Here is a 22,923-nt window from a genome sequence, read left to right as displayed (position 1 = left end):
TGTGGGTTGGGGAAGGCGATGCACGAGGAACATACGAGTAAGGAAGAACCAGCGGTGCGAAAAAATAGTTATATTTCTCTCAGTATCACACTTCCAAATCCTTGCCAGTTCGACCAGTGGCAAGGTATTGTATGAAGCGTTTGTTCTCTATGTCTGTGGGAAACCAGGCCTTTATTCAGAACCTGAAAAACCTATAGGTCAACATCACAGAAGGGCGGAGCTCACTCACTTGATGTGAAACCAGTTGCCCGAGACCACCCTCGAAACCTCGACCACTTCCTGGTATGACATCATTGCATGTCCGACATTGACAAAAGTTGGAGGAGAAACTCCCACTTGTTTCCAGCCCCTCCAGAAAGCTGCTGGTGCCAAATTAATCGCCATAGGTTTTTAATTCCCCCATTTGGTTTGCTCCATTTAAAAACCAGGAGTCCTGGTCCTCTAACTGGTGAAATCACCATTCACTGGATTATGGTTAGGAGATGGTGTCAAATGTACTCATTTTGTGGCATGTTGTGCTGCTTGAAAGTTGCTCAAGGGAATCCCTCAAGCAGACAAATTTGGAAATTTTAACCCTTATGCTCACTAGCCCACAATTAAAATGAATGGTTTTAATGGAATATGGTGGACTTGCAAGAGCAACCCTATTCCCACTATGTTACTTAATGACCAACTGTCAGACAACCTGCTGCAGACGGATAATTTATTAATTTTTTTTTAAAAGAGAGAGGGTCAAATTGGTTCAAAAATAAAAAATTTGGCTGATTCTCTGTGCAAAATCGATATCTGAGTCAGTCAGCTCCACAATACCCAAGGCAGCTGATAATCGACAAACCAACTCAGATCAACAACAGGAACTGAAGGAATAGATTGACCTTAAGAGCTGGGATTCTTCCCATCTGCCTCCCAGGCAAGCTAACAAGTCATTGCCCAGGATGACAGATTAGCCCTCGGTCAACAACCAGCTAAACTATCAATGCTGTGTTAGATACGCTAATGACTTTTTCGCTTTACAGATTCTGACTAACCTACTGTGCATTTCCAGTAATTTATGATGAATACTTGGATGTTTACCAGTCGCTGTGTGCTGATTAGCGGTGCAGTCAAAAGCCAGCAGGACCTCGAAACCTTCGCTCTTCCCAACTAATCTCTCCGCAGTTAGGCAAGTGGGGGAGACTCTGAACCTCTGACTGGGCAAACAAACTTTACTTGTGTGGATTTATTGGTGAAGGTGTTTGGGGGCAGGGGAAGTAAACTGAAAATGACCAAAATCCCTCTGGGAGCTTCTGAAAACAATATTTCTACTGTATATCTATTGCCAGACTGGACACAGTAAACTTATCCTTTTCAGGGGTCAAGGGACCTGCTGTGTATTTGCACCATTTGTTTTGAATTGCTCAGTCAGTTGGAGAGTTAAGCACATTTTTGTCAGGCACTCAGATGACTTAAACATTTAAAAACATAACACGCACACATTGCAAGCAATCTATACACAAATAGATTTATTGAAACAGGATGGAACACACAAAAGATCAATCAGTAGACAGCACAGGAAAACTTTAAAAACAAGTTAAAAGAAACCCCTTAGCATCAGGGTTCCCACAGATCACCCCCTTCCTCCAATTAAATAATCTAATGGCCTAGTGATCTCGCCAGTTGTTTTCTTGCTGTGGGGTTGGTACTAGGCACCACTACATTAGCAGCTAAGATACATAATCAAACCTTGACCCTAATGGCACTATGCCATGGGCACTTTTGAGGAAAACTAAGGGTAACTTCACCACAGTTTCGCAGACATTCTGATCTGATCACATCCTTCAAGGAGTAAGGACTTGTAATAGGCTTACAAAAGTACAGGGCTTATCTAAACAAGTGGTTCGAGTCTGATATTTCTGAAGTTCGTTTTGCTTCTCTTATTTCAGACTTGTTGAGCCACGCGCCCCTCTCCCCGTCACAGAGTACATTCCCAAATCTTTAAAATCCACATTTAAAGTCCTCTGAAACATAAATCTTTGTTTCACTAAAATCAGATGCCCGCAGGCATTTCATCCATTAGTTAATCCTTTCCCCTCAGCCACAGATACATCAAATCCCCCGATTCACAGTCAAACAGTGCAGTCCATTCATGATTTTCATGAACATCGGCAAAAACAATACCCCCCCAAAAAAAACAAAGGGATAAGGCATCATATCCCTTCCTAAGGCACAAAGGAGAAATTAACAGCAACAGTTCAACATCCAAGTCAACAGCAGCACAGCAGTGGTTCTCAAACCATGGTCCCTAGGGGACTATACAGACTTTCCAAGGGGTCCACAAAATAATGTGAATGTGCTTTCCAAGAAGGCCGGCCTACAGTTGAGCTACATGGGCAGCCAGAGGAGGGCTTCGTGAGAGTCAGGAGGCAGGAGCAGAGAACGACCACAACATGCACAGCGCAGATTGGGCTGGCTTGTCTCACCTCAGAGAGGAGCATGAAGGCAGTTACATCTGTAAGCAAGTAGCCAGGTAAAAACCTGCTTAAAGTATTATTAAACATTCTTTTGATGCAGCACTTAACATATTCTATGAACACAGCTGCCTGTTGGCGGGATAGTGTCCGGGATTCTCCCCAAGGGTCTGCAGCCCCGGAGAACTAGTAGCTAGTCAGAGGGATGGAGCTGTGTTACATGTCCTGTGCGCAGACTTCCAACATCATAAAATTTCAGCGGACCCATTCAGTAGTGTTTGTAAATAACCCTCCTGTGAACGGAGCTGGGTCCATTCAATTCCTTCCAACCAAAACCGGGGTCTGTTTCTTGTCAACAAATCCAGTGAACGGATTACAGGAGCAGGGGTGAGGTTCTGCTGAGCAGCACCGAGCCTTGGGCAATACTGCGCAATTCTAATGACGGATAATCCAAAATCTGGGAAAATCCGAAATCCAGCATGGTCTCACTGAGGGGGGGGAAGCTGGATTTAAGATATCCAACCTGTAATTTAGATGTGGGGGAGATCCGAGTTTACTGATCCTTTTGAAAACCAAAAGTATTTAAGAACCACCACTTATGTCCTGCACACCCACAGCAGTCCTTCTTTTCTCTGCTGTCTGCAATGAAATCCTTCCTTAAATCTAGCATTAAGTAGTCACTGTTACTTGTACGAGGCCAAAGGGTCCCTGCTGCTGGGAACGAACACCCTTCTCCGATAAAGGATGAGGCACATTTTTGGATCAGAGAGAGGATTATCCATGACTTGCTAACCCATCAGGCATTCCCAGACCTGACACAGTGCGTTATCAACTTTGGTACAGTTGACTTTGAAATGCATGGTGGGATAACGTGGCAGGAGTTTTCCTTTCAATGTGGAAGTGGCTGATGGGAGATCAAGTGCTCCACATGGGATAATGTACACCATTTGGGATAACCCTCCATAGACACTGGCTCATTTTTTTTGTGCGTAACAGAGTTTCTTAACTTCTGAGGGCAGATCGCAACAAAACAATGACAGGTTAACGGTTAGATTGGCAAAAATGCATTTACCCCGAACACTGATAAATCATCTAACAGAACAGAGTTAATTTTCATATTATAAATGAAGTTACAATTGAATATTATTCATTCAATCTACCACCAGTGCTGAGTTTGAGATCAATAGTTTGAGGTCACACTCATCATTGCTCTGTAACTGCAGTAGTAACTTAACATATACATATGTAAATACACTGTTAAAACCTAGCAAGCACACTCCAAATGGAGCATTCAGTTCATATGACACATGGCAGAATTTCTGTGAAATGTATCTAATGTTCAATCAGTGATAAAGGTCTCATTCTGTACAGCCACTGGTGTTCAGATGCAAACAGTGTCAGAGTGTAAGGACGTAGCAATCCTTCTGCAAGGGAGGTCTTGTGGTGCAGTGGGTAATGTCCCTACCTCCAAGCCAGAAGCTCTGGGCTCGAGTTCCACTCCAGGGCTTGGTGGCATGGAGGGTGTATTTATAACATAGTCAAACAGGTTGATTATCAACCTGTAAATCCTTCCATTATGTCAATGGCAGGCGGTAAGAGCAGCTAGAGAGAGTCTCCCGTCAGTCATGCTTGATTTGGAGTAACGCTCCTCAAGCTATAGTCTCTGGTCACAGGCTAGCAACCTGTCCCATGTAAAACTAGCAGCGGAAACAGGCATAAGAGTGTGCTTTGTCTGCCTCATGTGACGTGGGAGACCCTCCAAACTCTAATCCTTCTGCAAAGCAGTGAAGCAGAGTGGCCCAACACTTCTCCCAGAAACCTGAAGGAAGTTATTGGACTAAGTATATCAGGGTAGGGGATCTTATGTCCACCCATTGCTACTTTAAAAAAATATACATTAAAGAATGGTTAAAAGGATTTCTACATTGCTAAACACATTTTAAGTATCAAGTAACGAGTAACAAATTTATGCAGCGAGCCAGAGGAGGGGGAGGGGGGAGTCTCTGAGGGAGGTGTCACCTCACCTGACATACCTTTTTGCAGTACAGCAGCGAAAATCCCAGAAATCTGTGCGGTGTCTACACCATTTACCTGCTGCTTTTCCACCAAAAGTTAAATAAAATGAAGAGAATGCCCACTATCCCCTTAACACCAGCCAGGATTTTATTTTTGTGAAAGTCTCATGCCATATTTTTAATTACATATTTATACTACTAAAATGTCAACAGATGCGATTGGCTCTGGGTGGGTTGACAGTAGAAAGAAAGGGCTGATCACTCGCACAGCACCATAGAAAGGACAAGGTCCAATGATGGCTCAGATGCTGAAACCTGCCAAACAGAATTATGTTTTACGTAAAACTTTGTTTGAGGGAAACACCGGTTCCCAAAGCTTTGAGTGCCCCTAATCAAGTGATAAGAGAGCACCCCCTCCCCGGCACTAATAAAGCACTTTGTGCGTCAACATACAAAGACAATGACCCCCCTCCCCCACTCAGTGGTCACTTCTAAAACCAGACTGCCAGGCCCTCTTCTTGCACACGCCCCTCTAATATGCAACTTTGAATAGATCCCCCTTCAATATCCTGCGTTTCAGCTCATTCCACAGGAGTTCTCGTTCCCTTTGGGTTCCTGCCATCATGCCCTTGTTTTCCTGTGCACGTCTGGACAGGTAGGGCAAAACCTCTTCCACTGGACCATAAGGGACATACTTGTACACTGGGTATCCAGCCTGGCCTGTGAAAGACAGGATAAAGAGGGTTAGCTTATATATTAAAGAAAAACACTCCCCGCAGCACTAGTCAAGTCCAGGTGGCATTATTCCAGATACTTTGGTATTCTTAAGATCTAGGATTTGAAATGAAGAGTTCTAAGTAAGCCCACTCTCAAATCCTCCAGCAGTTACCAGTTAGCTCCATCATAGCTTCCTGTTGACTGGACCTTGTCAGAGAGTTAAACCTGGTCACATATCCCAGGATCCTTAAAAGGCATCAATGCCCAATGTTTCAAACAGAAATAAACTTTAGGTTGTGTCGCAAATGTCCATTAATGATCTTCTATAATCTCAATGGATTTAACATTTCTGGAATGTATCCCAGGAAGCGGGAAGCACTAGAGAAATTAGAATCCAACTTAATACAGGAAAAGGCAGGCCCCACACATGAGTAACGTCCCCGGCAGGAGAGGTTACCTGGACACTGAATTGACTATGAGGTTCTGTTACCCAGCAGTTAGGATCATTTGTTTCTAGTTCACGTACCAAGGGGGAAACTGATCTGATCAGACATGCCCAGTAACTGTCCAAAGTAGACTTGCTTAGCTGACGGTTGGAGCCCAAGTTCGTGCATTCTGTGAGCAGAAGAACAGGGTGTTAGCAACTAATGAACAGATATTCAAATGGGCACAGCTTGAGGTTAGATTTACTGCTGTCAGAAGCAGCAGGGACAGTAGGATGTACAAACAGGCAGGTTACAATCTCAACAGATCCCTCTATTTATTAAACCTTGATTATGGATTCCACAAACAGGCTCAAGGGCAATGTTACATGATCCAAGGCATCAAGTTTCCTGTGTTGTAACATCCACATTAGCCCCAGCAAGAAAATATGAGAAAATCTACAGCTGAACCATAGTAAGAGCTAAGGGGTTCATTAGGGCTCAGCAACAGGAGGAAGTCTCCAGCATTAATGATTCCCACAGTGCCAGCAAAGAACAGACTAGATTCATCACTGGTTGCCTTCAGGAGCCTTCACATTGGAATGAGCAGTGATGTGGGCACCAGGAGGCAATCAGCTTTTGCACACAAAGGGAAGTGAACGACAGTCTGATCTGCCATGCCCAGCAACGTGCCCCTTTCTGAAGGATGAAAAACAAATTCATGCTGGGTACAAATAAAATATTCAAACAGTGTAGGATTCTCATGAATCCACTCTGGAGCCACTGAAAGAGGATGAGGGGGTGATTTAAAACAAACAAGGACAATTTATTTATTTTTATTTGTAACATCACAGAACTCTTCCAAAACACACTGCTGGTGTCAGATGGAAGTCAGAGGAGGGAAGAGACGCAACAAGATCTCAACTGGCCAAACAATGCTCCATGCCATAACCCCCACACCTGTGGTGGAGTTTAAAAGCAGTGGTGATGTAACCATATCCCTTATCCCAGAATCACATTAGTAATGCAGCACCCAAAACCATGCATGGCCAAGCATTCCCCCATTACCTGTGCAGTGTATATGTGACTGTTTTCTCATTGTGTGAGGCCACCATCACGTTGGCCTTCCTGTTCACTTTGATTTCATTCAGGATGTAATCTAAGCACCTGAAATGACAACAGCAGAAGGTCAGAACTCCAGCACCTGCCCATCAGATACAAGGACAACAGGAAGAATAAGCAACCTATTGGACAGCAACTTACAGGACAGACAAACTGCTTATTGCTGTTGCTTTGACTTTAGTCTAATTCGGTTCACACAGTAACTCCAGGTGGTAACAAAGCCATGCTGAGACCTTGCTGAATGACTGAGGCAACATCAACCTCAGGGGTAATCCTCCTCCCACATTCTGCCAATCCATCACTTGATGTGCATGTGTTTATGTGCACATGCTTGTGTTTTTAAACATGGTATGACTAGTTGCTCAATCCGCAGCCCAGCCAGAAGGTTTGGCAATGCCTGCTGACCTGCCCCAAAGCGGTAAACACCCTGCCTTAAAAAGGCCACAGTTCCTTAGCGCAATAGTCAAAATGATCCACAAGGAGCTGCTGAACCAAGGCAAGAATGCAGCATTCATCTGACAGAGAGAGAGAGAGAGACAGACAGAGAGGGAGAGACAGACAGACAGAGAGAGACACACAGAGAGAGAGAGAGAGAGAGAGAGATACACACAGAGAGATAAAATCCCTGCAGAGCCATAGGTGAGCTCCCTTCATTCCTCTTGCACAGAAAGGATTCATACCTGGAATATGTGGCATTCGTGTCTTCATAGGTTTTGTTGATGGGATCCTCGTATCCAATTTCCCTGGCACGTTTTCGTTCCTGGGCCATGTAAGCACCCCTCACTAGCTTTGCTCCAAAGTACCAGTTTTCCCGGCGGGACAGTTCCACATCCATGGACACGTTATCATAAGCATCCTGCGGTATGGAAAGGAAATGGAAAACCATCGGTGTAGCTTTGGTGAGGCCTTGGAGAACAGTGCAGTGACAGAATGAGCCAGTGCCAAATCTCTATAAAGACTGCAGTTGGTTCAAAGCTTGGCTCACGCTACCCATCACTTACTCTGCCGATAGACACTCCACATTCCTCTGGGATGCCCTGACCTCCGTCTAAGCTATTCATCTCCCTTCCTGGGTCAGGTCTCAGTTGATAGCACACTTGACTTAGAGTAAGAAGCTTTTAGCTCCAGTCCCATTTCATGACTCAAATACATAAACTAGATTGGTACTTCTGTGCAGTACTGAGGGAGTGCTACACTGTTGGAGGTTCCATCTTTCGGCTGAGACATTAAATGAGGCCCAGTCTGTCCTTTGAGATGGACATAAATGATCCCATGGCATTATTTCCAAGAGCAGCAGAGTTTTTCCCAGTATTCTGGAAAATATATCCTATTGTTTGTGGGATATGGCTGTGTGAAAATGCGTGACAGCCAGTGATGACACTTCAGAAGCTTTTCATCAGCTAAAAAGCACTTTGTGATGTCCTCCATTCACAAAAGGTGCCACATAAATGCAAGTTTTTTCTTTTTCTCTTTCTTCTCCCAAGAGTGCTACAACCAGCCGAGCTACAGTTCCACAGGGGCTGGCCTCAGCCAGTGTGTAATAGCCTCAGTGAGATTATCCTTGCACAAAATGTACATTCCGCTCCGATGGGATTTGGAGAGAATCTACTCAGGAGGCAGCCATCAAAAACATGGGCCTTTCCTCTATATCCCTCAAGTTTCAGTACGGCCACTACACAACACACATGACAGCAGAGAAGAGGTGACAACCATCTAGTCCCAAACCCCCAACCCACCACCCCCCAAGGAGTGCCTTACCTTCAAGTAGCACTGGTAGGTATTGAAGATGACAGGCTTCTCAGTGTTGAATTTCCGCTGCATTTCCAGGGTCAATCTGCTGATAGCTGGCTGGAAATAGGTCTGCTCGGCATCGACCATGAGGCGAACCCCCTTCTGCATGGCCGCCTGCGGAGTGTGGGAATGTCAATAAGTGATCGTTTTAGTCCCAAACCTAAAGGGCAACAACACCTCCATGCTTCCCCCAGCACAAATAAAACAAAAGCTTCACTGTGGTTGGCATACAAAGTCATGCCTTTGGCTGCTTCATCTTGAAATTGGCATCTAAATTTATACAAAACATAGCAACTGGCTTTCTGACATAACACCAACCAACAGGTCTAAGGAGAGAACATTTCTGTGTGGGAGAAAGACAGGAGTGGCTGGGAAGCAAGAGCCTTGCATTTCATATGAGCTGAGAGTGTCCCTGCTACACCATTAAACACTTGCAACGACTTGAGTTTCCCGTAGAGCTCCCTGTGCCCTAAACTCTCCTACCTTTGCCAGGACATCCACTCTCTGCAGCATCCTTTTCATCTGCAGCTCCTCCTCTTCTGTGAACTCTAGGAGAAGTGGTTCAATCTCACCTGTCTGCAAGAAGAAACAACAAACAGCCATTACTCCAACTGTCAGAGCCATCTCTCGACATGGATGTATACATTAGTTTTTGTTTCATTCATTCAAGGGATGTGGGCTTCACTGACAAGGCCAACATTTATTGCCCATCCCTAATTGTCTTGGTGGTAAGGTGGTGGTGAGCAGCCTCCTTGAATCACTGCAATCCATGTACAATTAAAGCTATCTGCAGCAATTGTACACAACTTGTATTTAAACAGCACCTTTAAAGTCATAACACATCCAAAGGTACTTCACATGAGTGCTATTCGGGGAGAAGAACTACCATTGAGTCAAAGACTAGGACACATGGTATGGTAAAGTGGAGTTAATTGATCATATGACTGTAATGACCAATCGCTACACAGCACAGGCTACTTGGGTGATTGTAAATCTAGAGCTGGAGGTGATGAAGAAGCACACATGGTGTTAGTGGTCTGTTCTTAGTTCCAAAAAACCACCAGTGTTTGTTCAGTTAATCGGTCTCTCTGACTTTATTGTTTCAAGCACCAACTAATGTGTGAATATCAAGGGTGCAGCTCGCGTTCGCCAGACAAAGCAAACCTGATAATCAAAAACAAAACTGGTGACGAGGTTAAACCGGATCAATTGACGGCAATGAAGAAAGCCGTGGTAAGCCAGCTACGTTACCTCTCCACTACCTTGAAAGCTGTTTGAAAGCGCAGTCTCCTTAGTCATCGAGTATGCCGCAGATTGGGCATCTTGAACCATTCAACCCATTTTCCGACAACTGGTCTCATTACGTCAAAAAACCTAGCGTGCAGGAGCAAAGCGTATGGGCTGATCTGCAGCCTCACGTCACCTAACACCCTCAATATGAAAGCTTTCGGCAAGTTAGTAAACATTGTAAAAAACCACCTAAAGCCAAAGGCCTCGGTTACTATGCAGCGTTTTAAATTCAATTTGAGGAACAGGCTTCCAGGAGAGACAATCACTGGCTATGTAGCTCCTTTAATGGGTTTAACGGAATATTGAGAGTTCGGACTTCAATTAATGTTGAGAGACCGATTGATATGCAGAATCAGGGACGATGCTATTCAAAAGCGATTATCTGAACCTAATCTAGACTTCAGTAAGGCATTAGAATTGGCAACAGCCATGGAGAGGCTGTTAGAGACTCGGAGGCAATAAAAGATACACAAAATGGCACCGTCTATCTTGTAGGACAGGAAGGGCCGGTAACAAAAGGTACAAAAATGTTGGACTCCACAGAAAGGCAGGAAGTGCCCACTATATACAGACCATTGAAGAACAACAGTACTACAGTGAAAACCCAAGACGTTAATGAGATAAATGCGACCAGGCAGCCTGCAGGCAATCGACGGTTCAAAAATATCGGATGCTCTTCCTGCCACCACAATGGTCACATTGTGGCACGAGATTGTAGGCCGAGACAGCATTTAAAAAACAAAGGTAGAAATCGCAAAATCTGTCTCGTTGAAAAGCCAGAGGAAGCAGAATCTGACATCCATTCATTATACAACCTGAAAATGGGTAGAACCGAGCCTATCCAGGAAGTCATTAGAGTCAATGAACAACCCACCAAGATGGGGGTCAATACTGGGGCATCAATGTCTGTCATAGGAGAACATATGTTCAGACACTTGAATAAAGGAGTCCATCCTTTAAGTTTGGAAGAATCGGACATGAAATTAAAAACATATACGGGCGAAGAAATAAGAGTGAAAGGGAAAAGTCAAGTTCTGGTGCTGTATGGGGATCAGTCTGCAACTTTACTCCTTATTGTAGTAGCTGGGGCAGGCCCCAGTTTAATTGGTCTCAACTGACTCAAAAAGGTTAATCTGCAATGGGCCGAGATTTTTCAAAACAGAGCAAGAGACTTATAGGAATTGTTACAAAAGTACGCTTCTATTTTCAGTGACAAGCTATGATGGATTCATGGACTACAAAAGCCAAAATCCATGTAGACCCTAACGTAATCCCCAGATTTATCAGAGCCAGACCAGTCCCTTATGCTCTATGGGACAAGGTCGAGACGGAGATAAACAGGCTGGAAAAGTTGGGTATCTTACAACCGGTGCAATTTTCCGAGTGGGCGGCACCCACAGTACCTGTACTGAAGTCAGGCCTAAGTACTCACTTATACTGTGACTATGTTAACTGTAAACAGAGTGACCAGACTTGACAGACACCCAATACTGAAGATTGACAAATTATATTCGAAATTGGCAGGGGGCATCACATATTCAAAACTCGACAGGACTACTACTAACAGGTAGAGTTGGAAGAAGGCCCTAGGGAATTCATGGCCATCAATACACATCGAAGGCTGTATCAATATATTTAACTAGCCTTTGGGGTCTCATTGGCATGTGCTATTTTCCGTGGAAAGTCTGCTTCAAGGACTGCCCCATGTCATTGTTTCTCTGGATGAGGTCTTACTCAGTGGACGAACTGACAAAGAACACTTAGCTAATTTGGAGTAAGTGCTGAAATGCTTCTCACAAGCGGGGGTGTGCTTGAAACGAGAAAAAATGTCTTTTTCAAGCCAAGGAGGTAGTTTACTTGGGCCATAAGGTTGACGTACAGGGCCTGCATCCCATGGAAGAAAAGGTCAAGGCTATTCACGAGGCACCTGCACCAAGAAACACGACAGAACGAAAGGCCTCCTTAGGCATGATAAACTACTCTGGGGATTTCTCCCAAATCTATAGTCTGTACTGGCTAAGAGAAACCATAAATGGATTTGGCAAGCTCCGCACCAGGATGCGTTTCTGAAGTTAAAGCAATTGTTAAGATCATTGGCCCTACTGGTCCACTTTGACCCAAAGAAAGAATTGATTTTAATTTGCGACGCATCCCCTTATGGAGTAGGGGCTGGCCTTTCACATCGGAAGGCGGATTGCTCCGAACGACCCATTGGTTATAGACCTCGCACGCTCAGTGCTGCAGAGCAACGATATTCTCAAATTGAGGAGGGGGGCTTGTCTGCTATGTTTGGTGTCCGGAAATTCCATCGATACCTTCATAGTCGCCATTTTCACATTATATCCAACCACAAGCTTCTGCTGGGATTATTTGGAGAGGATAAGGTGATTACCCCCCATCGAATCTGCTCGCATCCAGAGGTGGGCACTGATATTGGCTGCTTACGAATACAGTTTTATTCACTGATCTGGAAACCAGATTGGACATGCTGATGCGCTGAGCCGCCTCCCCCTGCCAGATAACAACGTGAAGGTTCCAATTCCCCAGGAACTTGTCTTAGTACTAAATTTTTTGGATTCCTCCCCTGTCCAGGCCAAACAAATCCGAGCGGACATGCCAAGATCCACTTTTACCTCGCGTCCGGGAGCAAGTCTTGAATGGATGGTCGGGTGAGCCGGGAGTCTGATGACATGAAGTCCTATTTCAATCACAGAAATGAGCTCACCTGCTAAAACGACATAATGCTCTGGGGAGCAAGGACTATCGTGCCCCCGAAAGGGCGAAGGCCATGACTAGTCGAATTTCATGGCGCTCACATGGCCAGTAGGATGAATATGCTCATATGCAGCTACTTGTGGTGGCCAGGGATAGATGCAGATATCGAAACCCTAGTCAAAAGTTATCTTCAATGCCAGCAGATACAAAAGCTACCCCCCTTAGCTCCATTGGACCCCTGGGATGGCCGGACCTGCCATGGGTACATCGCCATGTCGACTACGTGGGGCCCTTCTTGGGTATGATGTTCCTTGTGCTAAGAGACACACAATCCAAGTGGATGGATGTCTATGAAGTCCGGTGCATGTCTGCCACCATAGATCGTTTGCGGCAGAATTTTGCAGTACACGGGTTACAGGAGGTGCTCGTGTCAGATGATGGGACTGCACTTACCAGCGGGGAGCTCCACAGATTTACAACCCTCAATGGAATAACTTATATCAAAACCTCGCCTTACCACCCTGCCTCTAATGGTTTGGCTGAGTGGACAGTCAAAACTTTTAAGTACAGGATGAAAAAGCTGGACGGGGTTTCCATCAGCACCAGATTGTCACGGTTCCTGTTCACATACTGGACGATGCCACACACAACCACTGGTTTTGCCCCCGCTGAATTACTAATGAAGAAACCTCTCCACACCCATCTAACTTTCATCCAAATTTAGGGGGGGTGGGGTGGGGGGGAAGAGGGGAGAGAAGCCAAGTGGCCCAGAAGGCTAGACATGATGGCCATAATCATGAAAAAAATTTCACAGTGGGAGACACAGTTCTCGTGAAGAACTTTGGAGATAGGCTCAATTGGCTATTAGGCGAAGTGAGTGCCGTAACAGGATCTCTCTCCTATAATATATTGATAAACAGCCACATAATTAGACGACATGGGGATCATCTCCGGAGAAGAGAGGCAGCTCCACAAGAAGGAATGCCGTCATCATTTGCGTTCGAGTCTGCACCGCATGTGGAAGAAATGTCACACAATTCGGAAGTATCAGTGCGGCCTGTTGGACCCGAGAGGGTCGAAGACACAAACTTGCCCAATTCCACCAAAGAGCCTGGCACGATTGACCCCTGAGAAGGGGGCCTCGGAAAAACCTGCCGAAGCTGTTGAGCTACGACGCTCCTGAGACTTAACTTGTAAATAATTATTCATATAAATAATTGGGATGTTGTGAAGCTTGTCAATTGTACTTTCAAGTAAAGGAGGAGGGATGTGGTAAAGTGGAGTGCTATGTACCTTTAAGAGAATGTAGTTAATTGACCAATCGCTACCAAGAGTGGGCTACTTGGGTAATTGTAAGCCGACAGCTGGAGGTGATTGAAGAAGCCCACATTGTGTTAGTGCTCTGTTCTTAGTTCCAGTAAACCACCAATATTCGTTCAGTTAATCGGTCTTTCTGCCTATATTGTTTCAAGCACCAACTAATGTGTTATATGAAGGATGCAGCTAGCATTCACTGGACAAAGCGAACCCGATAACCAAGAACATAAAACATGGTCGGATGCTTGGTCAAAGAAAGGGGCTTTAAGGAGAGAGAGCATTCCCAAGCTTGGAGCTTAGATAATTCACAATTGGCAGTCGTTCCTTCAGTTAAGTGAAGGATGGCAAGAGGTCAGAGTTGGAGGAACAGAGAGTTGGCTGAGAGTTGTCGAGCGGGAAGAGGTCACAGAGATAGGGAGTGGTGAGAGCATGGCATCAAGACATTTACAATGGAACTGGGTTATTAACTAAAAAGGAAGAACGTGCAGGGTTACATGGAGAAGGCCGGGGAGCGGCATTAGGTAAATTGCTCCTTCAGAAGGCCAGCGCAGACACGAGCCAAATGGCTTCCTTCAGTACGGTAACCATTCTGTGACTCTGCTGCAATAGGAAGCTTTACTTCACATCTCACTGAACAATGAAATGCTGAGGAAACAAAGCAGGGGGAGCTTTACCTTGCATGCAAAGCATAGATATTGCCGCCCATTATGCCAAAACCTTCCAGCAAGCAATATGGGGACAAAAATAAAGAACTTCAAAACAGAAACATGAAATACAGCCCGGTTAAAAACACAAGGGGAGAAAAATGTCTTGGAAAGGTCAAGCCTCATCAAGGTACAAGAGTCCCTGAAACTCCTGTGGCTTGAGGTGGAAAAACAGTCTTAACGACATCCAGAGGACTAGAAATTTGGATTGATACCTCATTCAGCTTGAATTGTGCCCCATCAAATTGAGGCCTCTTAAATTCTGAGGTGGGAGTGGGAGAAGGTCCAAGGGCTCTCACACTCTCCCTTAAGGAGGGATGAGGAGTCTGGGGGAATTCTCAGGCAGAAAATTCTACAAGATGTGTTCAATGGAACCTATACCTGTTCTTAGCAGGGATTGGTTCCACCACTGGCTGAAAAGAGTCTTTACTGGAGTAAGGTAACCAACCCGCGAGGGGAGTGATTGCTTCATTCTGAAGTGACAAAGCGTCAACTGGGAGCAAAGACATATACCAGACTTTTTTCCTTCAGCTCAAAGGGTCTGTGGGCTATTCTAACTGCTATCAGGCGAATTGGGGTGGTGGGCACTGTGGTATATCTCGCAAGTGTGAGGCGTCACTTCAGTTATGATGGCCCCACCTCTGGGATTTATGCTGGGAGTCTCTGGACTTAGGCTAGGATGGGAGAAAAGTGCATCAGCGAAGCAGGCACCCAGGTATTGTAAGGTGAAACAATCTACAAACTAAAGACAGCAGCACGTAGAGGTTACTACCCTGACTTACACCGGCATCATTTCTACACAAATATCCCACACATCATTCCTACACAGGTATCCCACAACTCTATCTTCGTACACATCTGCTCTCAAAGATATTCAAGGCTCCGTACCTGCAGGTTTGGAACTACAAAGAGCTTGGCAACTTTTGTACGGTTATCGATCAGATCGTTCCAGTCCATCAGGTCCACAGTGCTGAAAGGAGGAGAAAAGGGTATACAAGAGTCAGTACTATGGTAAAGGATGCGCCCATGTCAGCAATCTGACACACAATCCAATAGCGAGCACACGCGTGACAAATTCCCCACGGCACATGTGCACCAGTGATCTGAAATAACGCCATTTTATTATTTTCAACAATTCTTTTGTTACCTCCTCCCCCTCCTTATGTCAACTTCATTCATTCTCCTCATACAGGCACGTACTGTTCCTGGGATACCAACAGCCATTAATAATTCACTCAAGTGACAAAGTACTCGTGTGGTAGATAAAACTTCATGCAGAGAAGTTAATGATACATTTTGGTTGGAAGAATGAGGAGAGACAATATAAAAGATGCAGTTCTAATATGGGTGCAGGAGCAGAGGGATTTGACAGTACGTGTGCACAAATTGTTGAACGTGGTAGAGCAGGTTGAGAAAGCGGTTATTAAAGTGTACAAGATCCTGGGCTTTATAAATAGAGGCATTGAATACAAAAACAAAGAAGTTATGGTGAACCTTTATAAAACACTTGTTTGGCCTCAGCTGGAGTAATGTGTCCAGTTCTGGGCACTGCACTTTAAGGATGTGAAGGCATTAGAGAAGGTGCAGAAAAGATTTACGAGAATGGTTCCAGGGATAGGGACTTCAGTTAGACAGACATATTGGAGAAGCTAGAGCTGTTCTCCTTGGAGAAGAGGGGTGTTCAAAATAATGAGGGATCTGGACAGAGTATATAGGGAGAAACTGTTCCCGTTGGCAGAAGGGTCAAGAATAAGAAGACATTTATTTAAAGGTGATCAGCAAACTGACCAAAGATGACGTGCCAGCAAGCGGTTAGGGTCTGGAACACACTGCCCAAGAGTTTGGTGGGGACAGATTCAATCGTGGCTTTCAAAGGAGAACGGAATAAGCTCCTGAAGAGAAAAAAAAAGTCGCAGGCCTACAGGGAAAAAGGTGGGGGAAAGGGACCAGCTGAGTTGCTCTTGTAGAGTGTCAGCAAAGGCACAACAGGCCAAATGGCCTCCTTCTGCACTGCAACCATTCTATTGTGTGTGATTGCGGACAATGAAGATCATCAGACTATTCAGCCATACAGGAAATTAAATTCACACTTGATTCTGTCCTCATTTGCAATTTGCACAAGTACTCTCCAGCAGGGCACTTCCCCAAGCGGCCTTTGCGTGGGTACCAGGAATCGACCTCGTATCTCTGCTGTGCAATTAACATTCAGGAGTAGGAATGGCTGATTTTACCATTCTCTGGTCCAGGAGTACTCTGACTAATTATAATACCATGGCAACCTTGGTTGAGATCAGCTAACTCAGTACAGGCAGAACCTGGGGCCTTGCTGGCATGTCTGGAACAAAAACTCGCTGGCTCACTAAGTGTATTCATGAATGAGCTTTTTTCGGGATACAAAAGGCCAGAATTTGCTGGAGTGAGGCACATCATAACATGCCCCATTAGTTAAACTTCCTCCCTCATTCTTTGGCTCAAAAACCTTTGCCCTATAAGTTGCTGGAAGTGTGAGTTAATAATAAGGGTCTCTGAAACCTGGGGAGAACAGACTATCTCCTTAATCAGTGCAATTTAATGACTGAGGAAAAAATAGAGGAATGACACAAAGAAATAGGGAAAATTAAAGTCAAATTAGATACTAGAAAGAAAAAGAGAAAGAAAGATTTGATTGAGAAAAAGAGGGAAGAAAAAAATGAAAATGTAAAACTAACAATTTAAAAAATCTCAAAACAATAATTTACTACCTGTAGAAATAAGACTGCAGAGTTTCAATTATTACATGCCAAATTAGTAACCCTAGACAAAGGGGGGAGCTGTTAGAAGGAGCATGTGAGGGAGGGCGCACATGTACAGGGCGACTGACCATAGCGTTAACAGAGTTCGACCATACCTGTCAGAATACCCAAGGATACCTCTTTACGCTGGAGGATCCCCTCATGTGACTGATTGATAAAACTCGTTCACGCGCTACACCTCCTCCTGCACTTGAAAACTTGCACTTCCCCAAGTGGCCTTTGCGTGGGTGCCAGGAATCGCCCTCGTATTTCTGCTGTGCAATTAACGTTAATGTCAGCACTGCTGGGTCATGGCCTATAAAACTTGCACAGAACATTCTAGAAAAGCAGAGGATGTCAGTAAACAGCGCCCACAGCCTTACACACAGCGTGAGATGCACAGAAATGTGCTTGAACCAGGTGCTCACCCAGACAGATTAATGTTCCCGCCAGTAAACCAGTGGGTGATCTCTTCCAAGGTGGCTATGCCGAGTTTAACCAAGCTGTTCTGTGGTACAAAGCAAAGAGAAAATGGTTTGAAATGTAATGCAGTATAGAGAACGGAAAAATTCCTCACACTAGGCCAAGGCTTCACCCTCTCCTTGATATAAGAAAAATATCCAGAAATTCTCTGAAACCTACTCATTTGCTGGAATAGTAACAAGGTTGGGGTTTAGAGCCACCAGCCTTCCAAAAGCACCGAGCTTGTCCCAATTCTGGTGCAAGGTTTATTTTCATAAGGTGGGGGTGGTTGGGAACACACCATTTTACCTCACCCTAGATATTTTCCCTATTGGGTTGGGGTGGGCAGCGGGGGAGGATGACAATTTTGACAGTAGAGTTAATTTTTTTTAATACATTTACAAAAATTGGAGTAGCGTCACTATCGCCAAGTCAGAAATTGGTATTGGGTCCCCATTTTAACATCTGTCCATTAAGCATGCCTCCATCACGTGGTAAGTTTGCTGGTGGCAGCAAGAAACTGGCAGGTTGTTTGACAAGAGATATTGTCCCACTAGTCCTATGAACATACGAAATAGGATCAGAAGTTGGCCATTTGGCCCCTCGAGCCTGCTTCGCCATTTAATAAGATCATGGCTGATCTGTTTGTGTTTCAAATTCCACATTCCCATCTACCTCTGACAACCTTAGATAGATTCTTGTTAGGCAAGGGAATCAATCTCTGCCTTAAAAATATTCAATGATCCCGCTGCCAATGCCTTCAGAGGCAGAGTTTCAAAGTCGCACAACCCTCAGAAAAAACTTCTCACCTGTCCTAAAAGGGCAACCACTAATTTTAAACAGTGCCCCCTGGTTCTAGAGGAAACATCCTTTCCACGCCCACCTTGTCAAGATGATACAGGATATTATGTACTTCAATCAAGTCACCTCTCACTCTTCTAAATTCCAGTGGAAACAAGCCCAGACTTTCTGACCTATTGTCATAAGACAACCCGCTCATTCCAAATATCAATGTAGTAAACCTCGTCTGGCTCGCCTCCAAGCATTTACATCCATCCTTAAAATAAGGAGACCAAAATTGCACACAATATTCAAGTTGTGGTCTCACCAATGCCCTGTATAACTGAAGCATAACATCCTTACTTTTATGTCCAATTCCTCTCGTAATAAAGCTTAGCATTCCATTAGCTGCCTTAATTACTTGCTGTACTTGCATACTAACTTAGTGTGATCCATGCACTAGAACACCTAGAACCGTCTGCACCTCAGAATTCTGCAGCCATTCTCTGTTTAAGTAATGCCCTGCTTTTTTATTCTTCCTGCCGATTTCACATTTTTGTACTTTATACTCCATCTGCCAAATTTTTGCCCACTCACTCAAACTATCTATATCCCTCTGCAACCTCATGTCCTCTTCATAACTGTCATCTGAAAATTTAGCTACCATGCCTTCACTACCCTCATCTAAGTTATTGATATAAAATGTAAAAAGTTGAGGTCCCAGCACAGACTCCTGCAGGACTCCACTCATCACATCCTGCTAATCAGAAAAATATTCATTTATGCATACTCTGTTTTCTGCCAGCCAATCTTCTGTCCATTCTAATATGTTACCCCCTACACCATGAGCTTTTATCTTCTGCAATAGCCTTTGATGTGGTACCTTATCAAAAGCCTTCTGGAAATCCAAGTACAGCAAGTCTACAGGCTCCCCGTTACCACAGCACATGTTACTCATTCAAAGAACCCCAATAAATTAGTTGAACATGATTTCCCTTTCACAAAACCATGCTGCCTCTTCCCAATTACCTTGAGCTTTTCTAAGTGCCTAACTATAATGTTCTAGATGATCAATTCTAACACCTTCCCCATGGCAAATGTCAAGCTAACTGGCCTATAGTTTCATGTCTTCTGCCTCCTTCCCTTCTTGAATAGGGAGGTTATATTTGCTACTTTCCAGTAACCTTTCCAGAATCTAGCGACTTTTGCAAAATTGACGCCAACACATCTACGACCTCATTAGCCACCTCTTTTAAAGACCCTAGGATGAAATCCATCAGGACCTGAAGGCTTGTCAGCCCACAGCTCCATCAGTTTGATCAGTATCACTTCCCTGGTGATTGTAATTTCATGAAGTTCCCCTCTCCCTTCCACCTCGATTTACCATAGAAAGTTACGGTGCAGAAAGAGGCATTTCAGCCTATCATGTCTGTGCCAGCCAAAAACAGAAAAAAAGAGAAACTAGCTGCTCATTTTAATCCCATTTTCTAGCACCTGGTCTGTAGCCTTGCAGGTTACAGCACTTTAGGTGCAGATCCAGGCACCTTTTAAATGAGTTGAGCGCTTCAGCCTCAACTACCAATTTAGGCAGTGAATTCCAGATGCCCACTACCCTCTTGGTGAAAAAGATTTTCCTCATGTCCCCTCTAATCTTTCTACAAATCACCTTACGTCAATGCCTCCTGGTAATTGATCCTTCAGCTAGAGGAAACAAGTCTTTCCTGTCTACCCTATCTAGGCCCCTCACTTTTGTACACCTCAATTAGGTCACCCCTTAGCCTCCTCTGTTCCAAGGAAAACAACCCTAGCCTATACAATCTGCAATTTTCAAGCCCTGGAGTCATTCTTGTAAATCTCCTCTGCACTCTCTCCAGAGCAATTATGTCCTTCCTGTAATGCGGTGACCAGAACTGTACACAAAATTCCAGCGTAAAAACCATTGTTTTATACAGTTCCATGATTGCATTCCTGCTTTTGTATTCAATACCTCACCCAATAAAAGGAAAGCATTCCATATGCTTTCTTGATCACCTTGTCTACTTGTCCTGCCACCTTCAAGGACCTGTGGATATGCACTGCAAGGTTTCTCACTTCCTCAACTCCTCTCAATAACTTCCAGTTTACTGATGTTATGCACAGCTGATGGTAAATGCTGTGCTGCTCAATCCCAAAGGGAAACTTGAAACAACTGTCACAATTTGCTTTGACACTTGTATAAATTTCAAGATGCGTGCCTTGAATTCAGTAGTAAGACCACCAAGTCTCATAGGTTTCTTACAAAACTAAATTAAACCTTTATTAATAGAAGAAATTATTTTAAAAATACATAAATCTACAAATTACTTTTATGATAACTTCTAATTCCCCTAATTAACCTAGCTCCCAGTTACACTTTTGTTAAGGTAATAGCTAGGCACAGAATTTAAAAGACCCAGGCAAAGAAACATGAAACCCTGAACAATCCAATTCGAAGTGAGTTTCCTTAACTTCAGTTCTCTGTAGACAGCAACTTGAGGCACAGATGCTGAAAACATTTCACACTTGTTAGATATTAAAAAATGCCTGCCTTTACACACAGACTTTGTTTCTTTATACATATTTTCCCCTTTGAAGGTAAAGTCCCATTGTTTTACTATGTCTTGGGGCTTTACCTACCTGATCATAAAAAATCATAGTACTAATTTTACCAGTAATCTCTGGGAAGAATAAACACACTTTCTAAATTTCACCTGGCTAGGTGACACATTTCACCCCTCCGTTGAAAACAGTCTAGCCTGGTTGTATTTTAAAATGCAAATGTCCTTTTACATCTTACATTCTAAACTTCCCCCATGTTTACCTACTTAATGTTTCAAACCTAGCTCATCTTCTAATACATCAAAGCCTTCAGACCAGCTGCCTTTAATCCAATTAAGTTTCTCACACACACAAACACATATAGACAAGGATACCACTATTTCCCAATAAATTCCACTAACATTATTATATCTTGCTGACAATTGAGTACTCCCTTGATTTGCTATCCCTACCCAGCTATTACTGGTTTGTTTTTTATACTCTACAGAGAAAACAGAAGCAAAAATATTTCTTCATTTCATCCACCATTTCCTTATTATCTGCTATTAACTCCCCACTGTCACTCTCTAGAGGCCCAACACCCACTTTGCTGACTCTTTTTCCTTTTTAAATACCTGTATAAACTCTTGCCAACCGTTTTTATAGTCGTCCTGTCTTAATGATGTAACAGTGGAAGCAGGCTGGTAGAGTGGAGTAAGGGACAGAGACCTGGCAGAACCAGCTTCAGGCCCAAGCTCCAGTCCACCTGTCTGGTTTGCACCAATTCGGTCCCCTCCAGGCCCCAGACTTTTGGCTCCACAGGGAATAAAGGTGATAAAGGCAGTGTTGAAATTGTACCCTGCTGTTAATATGATTAATACTAGGCATGGCCCAAGCAAGTTAGCACTGCAGTGCAGTATGGCTGATTATATCTGGTTTGTCTGTTTCTTCCGCCCCACCCAGTGCCCAAACGCCTCTTCCAACCAGCCATCGACTCACTCACTCACCTGCAGTCGCTCCAAATCCAGCTTCGTGTCCACAGCAGCCTGACCTGCCATTCCCTGCTCAGCAGCAAGCTGCCGGAAAAAACCACGCCACTTAACCAATACCTCAGAGAATTGCAGCTACAAAGAATGGAGAAAAAGCACATGAATTGCAGGGGGCTGACAGAACATCAGGCACATCACAGACCACTATCCCGGGATCACCGTGCAACTAACCCCACAGTCAAAGCAGCTCCCACCCTCCCTGACACATGACCCCCTTCCCCCACAAACCAGGACAGCCTGAGATCCAACAGCCAACCAACCCCTAACCCATTAGCGAAAGGAGAGGTCTCCACAGATGCTACCAGTTTTTCCAACATTTTTCAGTTTCTATTACAGTTCAATGTCAAGTCAGGCATGTTAAACTGAGGTCGGTGGGACTCCCTCCACTCACTCCTGTGTAGGAAACCAATCAGGGAATAAGCAGTCAGGCTTGAAAATGAATGTAGAAAGCACCTGCCATCATCACAAGGAGATAGGCAAACACGACCCCCCTCACCCTCCTAGAACATAAACCAGCACTCACACTCATTTAATCAGCTTCATGAATTTGTTACAATTCAAAGGAACATTCTTCAAGTCTGATGACTTATCACCAGCTCCCCCCACCCGTTATTCAGCATCAGACAATCAACTTCAGGTCTGCGTCCTCCAATTGTTAGAAACAAGACTAGAATCCTACCAGGAACTGTGGTCTCCCCAGTGCTGTCATCTTGATGGCAGAAAATCCATCCTCAGAACTGCCACCTGCAAAGGACATCAAGAGAT

The 22,923-nt window shown here is 44.3% G+C and overlaps 1 protein-coding gene across 1 annotated transcript in view; it reads right to left on the bottom strand.

Moving 5' to 3' along the window:
• Positions 1–1,487: 1,487 nt before the first annotated feature.
• The window catches only part of LOC121285667 (proline dehydrogenase 1, mitochondrial-like), a 49,585-nt gene continuing 28,149 nt past the window's right edge, over positions 1,488–22,923 (bottom strand). Inside the window, exons 5-14 of the mRNA XM_041202325.1 lie at positions 22,838–22,902; positions 22,117–22,233; positions 17,740–17,819; positions 15,429–15,510; positions 8,998–9,090; positions 8,482–8,628; positions 7,404–7,579; positions 6,670–6,768; positions 5,706–5,794; positions 1,488–5,182 (exon numbers count right to left, since the gene is read on the bottom strand). Coding sequence (XP_041058259.1) covers positions 4,995–5,182; positions 5,706–5,794; positions 6,670–6,768; positions 7,404–7,579; positions 8,482–8,628; positions 8,998–9,090; positions 15,429–15,510; positions 17,740–17,819; positions 22,117–22,233; positions 22,838–22,902 — 1,136 coding nt within the window. The 3' untranslated portion in view covers positions 1,488–4,994. The remainder of the gene's footprint in view (positions 5,183–5,705; positions 5,795–6,669; positions 6,769–7,403; positions 7,580–8,481; positions 8,629–8,997; positions 9,091–15,428; positions 15,511–17,739; positions 17,820–22,116; positions 22,234–22,837; positions 22,903–22,923) is intronic.

The sequence above is a fragment of the Carcharodon carcharias genome, chromosome 13 (genome assembly GCF_017639515.1).
Source record: "Carcharodon carcharias isolate sCarCar2 chromosome 13, sCarCar2.pri, whole genome shotgun sequence".
Classification (NCBI taxonomy): Eukaryota; Metazoa; Chordata; class Chondrichthyes; order Lamniformes; family Lamnidae; genus Carcharodon; species Carcharodon carcharias.
The sequence above is the reverse complement of the archived record's forward strand: the minus strand, read 5'-3'. Positions and strand labels throughout refer to the sequence as shown.